Source organism: Mesoplodon densirostris, chromosome 4 (assembly GCF_025265405.1).
Source record: "Mesoplodon densirostris isolate mMesDen1 chromosome 4, mMesDen1 primary haplotype, whole genome shotgun sequence".
NCBI lineage: Eukaryota > Metazoa > Chordata > Mammalia > Artiodactyla > Ziphiidae > Mesoplodon > Mesoplodon densirostris.
The window spans coordinates 1,405,914-1,414,104 of record NC_082664.1 but is presented as its reverse complement, the minus strand read 5'-3'; the positions used below and the strand labels follow the sequence as shown (position 1 = coordinate 1,414,104).

General features: G+C 67.2%; 1 protein-coding gene across 2 annotated transcripts in view; it reads left to right on the top strand.

The window, feature by feature from the left end:
- Positions 1–1,602: 1,602 nt before the first annotated feature.
- The window catches only part of MTA1 (metastasis associated 1), a 38,405-nt gene continuing 31,816 nt past the window's right edge, over positions 1,603–8,191 (top strand). The window contains exon 1 of one of the 2 annotated variants that reach the window (XM_060095525.1): positions 1,603–1,731. In XM_060095525.1, the coding sequence (XP_059951508.1) occupies positions 1,704–1,731 (28 nt within the window). In that variant the 5' untranslated portion in view covers positions 1,603–1,703. The remainder of the gene's footprint in view (positions 1,732–8,191) is intronic. The other variant, XM_060095526.1, reaches the window with a different exon arrangement.

Here is an 8,191-nt window from a genome sequence, read left to right as displayed (position 1 = left end):
AATCCCCCTTTTTTGTTAGTCTGGAGAGGGGAAAGCAGTGTGGAAGCCAACGGAGGAGCGGGGGCTCTGTGCTGTCTCCCGAGGGTTTATTAGACGTCACTCTGCTCTGGGAGCGGGGAGACCTGTTATTCCAGCGGCTTCCCTGAGACGCGGCCCGTGGCCTTGCTTCCGGGGGAGGTCAGCCCGGACTACCGCTCACCCCCACGGCCCCGTCCTGGGAGGAGAACAGCCCCCGCCCTTTGTTGCTTCTCCCCGCAGCTGGCAGGCGGGCGGCCCTGCGGAAAGCTGAAAGCCCTGCCTGGGTACTTATCGGTGGTTCGTAACTAACTTTATGGTCGACTTGTTAGGTGTAGGTGGAAGGGGACTTCATGCTTCAGCTTCGCTGTCCAGACGAGGAGATGCAGGTCACGAAGCTCGGACGGGGCCTGGGGGGAGGGAGACCATTCCACGGCCAGCGCCCCCCACTGGGGAACCTGCCTAAATATCCTCAGCCCTAAGCTCCTCCCCTGCAGCCGCCCTCAATCACGGCGGAGGTGCTCGGCCGGGCCCTTCTCCTGAGCTCCACCCCTTCGCCACTCCCCTCCGTGTCTCGAAGGGATGTCCCTGAGTGGACAAGGCAGTCACCCTGGGGCCCCGACACCTCCCTCCGCTGGCCTCCTAGCAGCCAGGTTGGTCCTGGCTCCCAGCGTGGCCGGGAACCCGCTTCTCTCCACCCGGGACTCCCCCCTGCACCCACTGCTTTTCCTTGCGGGGTGCGCCCAGGCCACCGCGCTCCCCACCATCCTCGGACCTTAAGCTCACAGTCGGTTGCAGGTTCTGCCAGGCCTGGGGAGGACAGGCAGGTGCCTCACCCACAGGGGCCCGTCCAGACTCGCTGTTCTGGGCACGCACCGCCCCCCGCCCCACCAGCCGCGGGGTCTGGGCCGTGTCAGAGAGGCCTGCAGGACCCCCGCTCTCAGGCGGGGCCTTGCACAGGGTCCTCTGGGCACGGCCACGCGCCTCCCTTGGCCTTCTCCTCAGGCCACAGTCCAGGGAGGCAGTGCCCGCACGGAGGTGGGATGGGGCGCCGCCGCTGCCCAGGCGGGGCGTGGGGCTGGGCAGTGGGGCAGGACAGAGACCCCTGGCGTGAGCGGAGAGGGCCGGGCCGGGAGTCAAGAGGCCGCGGCTGGGCCGCTGTGCTTCAGGGAAGTGGGGGACTCGGAGGGGACCCTGCGACAGGAGGGAGGGTGGGAAAGAGGAGCGGGAAGCCCAGGAAGGACTCGGACCGGCGTGGACGGCTGCTGGGGGCCGCTACGGGGAGGGGCGTGGGGAAGACCCCCGGGGGCGCGGGCGGGTGGCAGGGAGCGCGCGGCCGCGGGTCGGGTAACCGCCCGCGCGGTGGGCGGTGGCGCCTGAGGCCCCTCCCTCCCAGCGGCCGCTCCTCCTCTTCCTCTCCCGCCCGCACCGCGGCCCTCGGTCCCTGCGCGGCCTCGGCGGCGGCGGCGGCGGCGGCGGCAGCGGCGGCGGCGGCGGCGGCGGCGGCGGCGGCGGCGGCGGCGGCGGCAGCGGCGGCGGCGGCGGCAGCAGCAGCGCGGCCCCTTTAAACCGCCCGCCCGCCCGCGCCCCCGCGCCTCGCGCCCGCGCGCCTCCATTTTCCCGGCCGCCCGCGCCGAGCCCCGCGCCGAGCCCGGCCCAGCCTGCGGCCTCCGCCGCCGCCGCCGGACATGGCCGCCAACATGTACAGGGTCGGAGGTAAGGCCGCCGCCTGTCCGCCCGCCGCCGCCGCCGCCGTTATGCGCCGCGGGCCCGACCCTGCCACCCCGGGCCCCGCCGGCCCCCATCCCCCCAGTCCCCGCCGGGTCCCCATCCCCCCCGGGCCCCATTCCGTCCCCCATCTCTCCTCCCCTCCCTGCCTCGGTCCCAAACCGCCGCCCCGGGCCTCGCCATACCTCCGCCCGGGCCCCCTCTGCACCCCGTGCCCGGATCCCCCGTCGTGTCCCTCCCTCCCCCATTTTCCCTTCTTCCCCTTCCCCTCCTCCGCCCGCCTCCCCAACGGCCCAGCCCCCCCATCGGCCCACTTCTGGTCCCCTCCCTCCGCCTCTGCACCCCTCCCCCACTGCAGGCCGTCCCGGCTGGGCCGTCCTTCCCCTCCCCCGGCAGCGCTCACCCACTCTTCTGCACCCCACCCCATCTCCTTCCCCTCCCCCCCTTTCTGAGCAGCCCGTTCCTCCACCGCCACCTCTGCCCCGGCCATGCTCATCCCAACCCGAAGTGACCCCTTCGGCCGGCCCTCATGAGCCGGTGCGGGTAGTGGCCGAGCGGCGCACCAGGGACGCGGGGGCTCTGCCCACCTGTTGGGAACCGACCGTGTAGCCTGTTGGGCCCTTTCAGAGGACCTGTGGAAGGCCCTGGAGTCGCAGAGCATCCTTCTGGGCCAGCGACCTGGCGGGAGCCCCCGACCCCGGAGCAGTGCAGGAGCACATGGTCTGGGGGGGCGGGTGCTGGCGGCCCTCCTGGGAGCGGGAGTTCGGGGGCCTCAGGCGTGTGGCGTGCCCACTGGGCCAGGCAGGGCTGGCTCGGGTGCTGGGGTGGGGAGCCCCACGCGTGGGAGCACAGGGGCGGCTGAGAGCTACCCCTTGGGCCGGGCGTGTGCTTGGGGGCTTACCCTAGCAGGGCTCCCTCTCCGGGTCCTCAGCAGCCTGTGGTCACCCCGAGCATGCTTTTCTAAGACACCCCCAAACTTTTTGCTGCGTCCTGTTTCCCCAGCCCAGCAGGGAGGTGCTTTGCAAGGGTGCAGAAGGGGCAGATAGCCCCCTGGTTAGGGGGTCGCCGAGCTGGCTGAGGCCCTGGGGGGCTTCCTTCCTGGGCTGTTCGTCCTCCCAGTTGGGCCCCAGGAAGCCGCCGGCTTTGGGCCTTGCCCCACTTCGTGGGGCGGGGGCGCCGGGAGGCTGTGCCGCGGGTTTTCCATGGGTTTCTGAGCTGGTCCTTCACAGGGAGGTGAGGTGCCCACCCGCTCTGAGACTTTGAGATGCTCACTTGCCCACCTTTGGTGGAGTGTGTCAGGGCTGAGGACGGCGCTGGCCTCGCTTTCCAAGTCTCCTCTGTCCTCAGTCTACGCTGTCGCTGGCCAGGTGACCCCGAGTGCCAAGCCAGCCTTGTGACCTTGGGCGTGCACCCCCATCTGTGCAGTGGGTCAGTGCAGCACCTGCCCGGCCGTCAGGCCCTTCCTTGCTCTCTCTGGCTCAGAGGTGGTCATGGGAACGGGGGCCTGTACCCCGTGTAGCTCAGGCCCCTGGCGGACACCTGTGGGGAGCAGGCTGCAGTGTAGGGGCCCTTCCGGGAGGGTCCTGTTCATTTCCCAGCCTCGGCACTCCAAGCAGGAGCCGGCCATCTGTGGATGGAGGCGGGAGGGTCACCCCCAGGACCGAGCCGCCTTCTCCGCCCTGGTAGCTTCGGCCTCTGCCTCACCCCAGCTGCGCAGCCCAGGGCTCCTGCCTCTCTTGCAGCTGCCCGTTCAGTGCTCCCCGAACCTGTGCCCTCTTGGACCACCTTTCCGCAGTGCAGGCCCCTCCTGGCCTCCTGCGCAGCCTGAGGCCCCTCCGGTCTGCCCACCATCCAGCTCGCCCGGTGCCCCCTTGGGTTTAGCCAGCTAGAAGCCCCTCAGCAGGTGTGGTCTTACCTCCCATCCCAGGCGCTGGCCCTGCGGTCACGTCGGCATGCTGAATAAACGAAGCCGTGTCCGCAGAACGGAGGCGCCCATCTCCGGGATGGAGGAGACACGGAGGCTGCAGGAGGAGGTGGCGGCGGCCGGGGGCTGGAGGCCCTCAGCTGGCCCCTGCTGTGCTTTCACCCGCTGCCAGGCGCTTCTGCCAGCTCCTGCCTCGGTGGGTGGGACCTCCACTGTGCCTGCCTGTGGGGACTGGTTCCAAGGGGAGCTGTCCCTGCCTCATCCAGGCTGTGGATGCCCCGATCTCCACTTGTGTCCACTCCTTGACATGTGGGCTTCAAGCCACCTATCTGGCTGCGAAGTCAGCAGGGGCCTGGCCACCCTCAGACCTTCCCGTGCCTCAGTTTCCCCACATCGTTGACCAGGATCTCTGTGTCCTGCAGTGCCTCCTCCAGGGGAGTGGTCTGCGTGTCCCCCTGAGGGTGTCCTGGAGGCCCTCCCAGGGCCTGCGTTGCAGGACCGCTTCCACTTGGACTCCCTCTTGGTCCCTGCAGTTCCATCCCCAGTTTCTGTATGGAATCTCAAGGCGCTGCCCCATGGGTCTGCGAGGCCAGTGGTTCCGGTGGGCAGGGTGTTGGCAGGTTGGCACCCTGTCCTGAGGTGCTGCTTGCTCGGGGTTGGGGGGCGGTGTCTGGATTTCTCAGGGCCCAGACAGAGGAAGGTACGCCCCTCTCTTGCTGGGGTTTGGCCCTGCCTGGACAACCTGCTCTGGCCTGGGGAGCACCGCTGGAGCAGAGTCTGGGAAAGCCCCCCTCGCCGCCGCCCCCATTGTCTCCACTCAGGACGCTCTACCTTTTTTTTTATTTTTTATTTTTTTGCGGTATGCGGGCCTCTCACTGTTGTGGCCTCTCCCGTTGCGGAGCACAGGCTCCGGATGCGCAGGCCCAGCGGCCATGGCTCACGGGCCCAGCCGCTCCGCGGCATATGGGATCCTCCCAGACCGGGGCACGAACCCGTATCCCCTGCATCGGCAGGCGGACTCTCAACCACTGCGCCACCAGGGAGGCCCGACGCTCTACCTTTTCCAAAGGTGCCAGACTCAGCCAGGAAAGTACAAGACGCCTGTTCAGTTTGGATTTCAGATAAACAATTTCTTAGCGTAAGTTTGTACCAAATATCGCATGGGAGGGACACGCACTAGAAAGTAGTTAGCAGAGTCCAGCGTTCTCTGGGTGTCCTGCATTCTACCTGGCAGGCTGTCCTGAGGCCCTGCCAGGATGTCTGGGCGGGGCGAAGGCATGGCTGCAGCTTCGTGCCAGCTGACTGGCTTGGTGGAGTGGGTCAGCCTGGGAGGGGACAGGGCCTGGTTCTTCCCCAGGAAGTGACCCAGCCTGGACAGAGGGTTGCTGTCGGCGGCGACAGCAAATGTGGTGGAGGAGGCCTGGACGTGCGTGGCGGGGTCAGGGTCCACGACCCCTCTTCCTCTGGGGTCTGCTCTGTGTGGGGAGTGGGGGCACCTGGCCAGTCTTCTGGAACCAGCCGTGGACTGAGGGCACCACGGGCACCTCTTTTTGTCTCTGTGCAGAGACGTGCTGTCATGTTTCAGGACAGAAAGCAAAAACCAACAGCCAGGAGCCACCCGATGCCGCGGTCACTGGGGCGGTGGGTGTGTTTTTAACGGGCGGGCTGCAGCCATCTCCCCTCAGGTCTCGTCTCTTTTTTTTCTTCTATCATTGTAAGAAATTAACCCCCATTCTTTTGGATAGTTGATTTTTAAAAATATATTTTGAAAAGGTGACAGGAACACCCTAGTCCTCCGGGCAGCTTGACAGTGTCTCCGTTGCCCCTGCTGTTTTTGTCTTTTGTCATCTGTATCCTGTCCTGTTGTCAGAAATGCTTCTTTGTTTAATTTTAACTTTTGACTAGGTAAGACATCCACACGCGGGAAAATGCCAAACTTGTGCAGGGCCAGCAGGGACGTGCTGGGGCAGGCGGTGCCGTTCTCACGTGGTGGGGCGGGCACCCCTGCAGTGCGCAGTGGCCTTCCCAGGGTGTCTGGATGTGTGGACGTGGGTGCTGGACATGCGGGGCCTGAAGGGTGGCTTGGGTGAGGTCAGCACAGGGGCCTCTCCTCTCGGCTGCCTCCCGCTGAAGTTCGGGGTGGGGTGAGGGTGGTGGGGTGCCCTGAGGAGCCCCCCGTGACCCTCAGCCTTCCTTCTCTCAAGAGTTTGATGTTCTACACAATGTCCTGTCTTCCTGCCTTCCGTCTCTCTGTCCGCCCTGCACCCCTGTCCGTCTGTCTTCAGGGAGCAGGGGGCCCGTGTCCTATGGCAGCGGGCACAGCCTTCCCGGGGCTCTGGGGGCCCCTGTGTGGACGGACGAGGGTGCTGGTGCCATCTCCACAGCTGGGGGGGTCCAGGCTGACGTCGGGGTGCGGTTCCTGGGGAGGGCCTGGCAGGCGGGGCTGCCAGGGGTGGCCTCGGAGATGCTGCCCGTCGTCTCGCGCTGGCCAGGCCCCTGCGGCCTCCCCGCTCCCGGTCAGTGGGACGCAGGTTGGAGCCGTACCTTCTCGTGGGACGCCTGCTGTCCCGGCCCTGCAGCGCCCTGACCCTCTCCTGGCTGCGATTCTTGGGCTGCCTGAGGAGATGACCCTTCTGAGCAGCGGGTCTGCTCCGTCTCCCCTGCTTCAAACTGCTTAGTGGTTCCTGCGGTGGGGGGGTCAACTCCCAGCACCTTCGGGGCCCCGTGATCCGGCCCCGCCCTTGGGTGGCCTCCCACTGCCCCCCGACCTGGTCCTGGCCCTCTTGTCGCTGCGCGGGGGTCCCAGCTGGGCACGGGCCCCTGAGACGGAGGCCCAGGTTCCGCTGGGTGACGCGTGTGACAGTGGTGACCGGAGGTGGGGGCTGCTTGCCTCGGGAGTGAGGGGCATGGCTGCGGCACGCCCAGGGGGGCCCCGCGCTCAGCACCCCTGGAGGGCAGGCCCGCTGCTTCCCTGCCCTCTGCAAGGCGGTGGTCCAGGCGGCCACACTGGCTCCCCGAGGGTCCGTCTGTGGGCGTCGGGCAGAGTGGGCTCCTCGGGCTGCACGGGCGGGGCTCCCCTGGGGGTCGCAGGAGGTCGCCTCTGAGAGGCGGTGCAGCCCGCGGGAGGGGACTGGGTGCAGCCCAGGGCAGGGGGGGACGTGCTCCAGTGAGCTCAGCCGTGGGCACCGGCCGGGCTTTCCCTGGCGTGCGGGTGAGGGCGGCTCTGTCCCTCCCTCTGTAGAGATGTGGGGGACACCTGCCGTGCTCAGGCCTGGGGCCCAGCCTGGGGCGCCTGCGTGACCGGCCGTCAGCCTCCACCCTGTGCTCCAGCCCCTGGAGGGAGGCCAGGCCCCGTGGTCGTCGGCCACTTGCCTCTCCAGGCAGGGTCCGGCCTCCGTCCAGTGGGGTGTGTGCATGGAGGCCTGGCTGGGGAGCTGGAGCCGGCGGGGTGAGGACAGCGGAGCAGGGCGGGGCCCGTGTGCAGGCGGCCTGGCTCGGGGCTTGGGCGGGCCTAGGTGTAGCAGGTGAAAGCCGACTTGGTCCTGCAGGGCCAGGAGTGCGGCTTCCTTAGGCGCCCCGTAGTTCCCGCTGCGGGGTCCCCAGCCCCAGGGGCCCTGGTGGGAGTCGGTTCTGGAGGGATGCTGGCGGGTCTGGTGGCCCTCCTGGGGTGTGGGGCCTCTGTCCCCGCCGGCGCCCCTCGCGCGGCCTCCTGGCTGTGACCAGCTCGCCCACTTGCTCCACGGACACATCCTGTCCAGCCCCATCAGTCCTCACGGATCGTCTTTGCGAATCCGCCTGAGGTTGACGTGTAAGCAGTGGAGCCGCGAGGGATGGGTCCCCCGCCTGTTAGGACCCTATGCCACCTGAATTCTTGAGCTTTTAGTTGGAGATTTCGGAGTTTCAAGTGCCCCCCAGCGTAGCCATGCAGTGCGCCCAGTGTCCCTGAGCGCGGGGAGGCCACAGGCCCGACGCTCATGAATGGACGACGTGATACGTACCGGATACTCGCAGAGGCCAGGTTACGTGTCGATCTGCTGATGGAAAGGTAGCCCGAGGCTGGCGGGACCCTGACCCTGAGCTCCCTGCGGGGCGATGGCTCAGCTCAGAATAGTTCAGTGTTGGTGGTGACATTAGGGGACGTCATTACTGAGACAGACGGGAACGGCCTGTGTGTGTTTTTTACATTTAAAGTTAGGTCTATTGAAGTACACTTTCAACACCCTTTTATGTGTGCGGTTCTTTGAGTTGGGCGGATGCACACCGTTGTGTAAGTGCCGCACACGCTTCCACGTGTGTGGTCCTAAACAGGCCGGAGGGGGAGGTAAGCGGTTAGACCGCTTCCACGACCCACGCGCGTCCCTCTTGCCTTCTGTAGTCAGCCCGCCTGCCCCCCACCCCAGTGCTGGCAGCCCCGATCTGTCCCTGTTGCTGCAGATCCGCTTTACAGGGTGTCACACAGCACGCTGGCTTCCCTCATGGGCTACAGCGCGTTCAGGACTTGTCCTCGTGTTGGTGGCTCGTCCT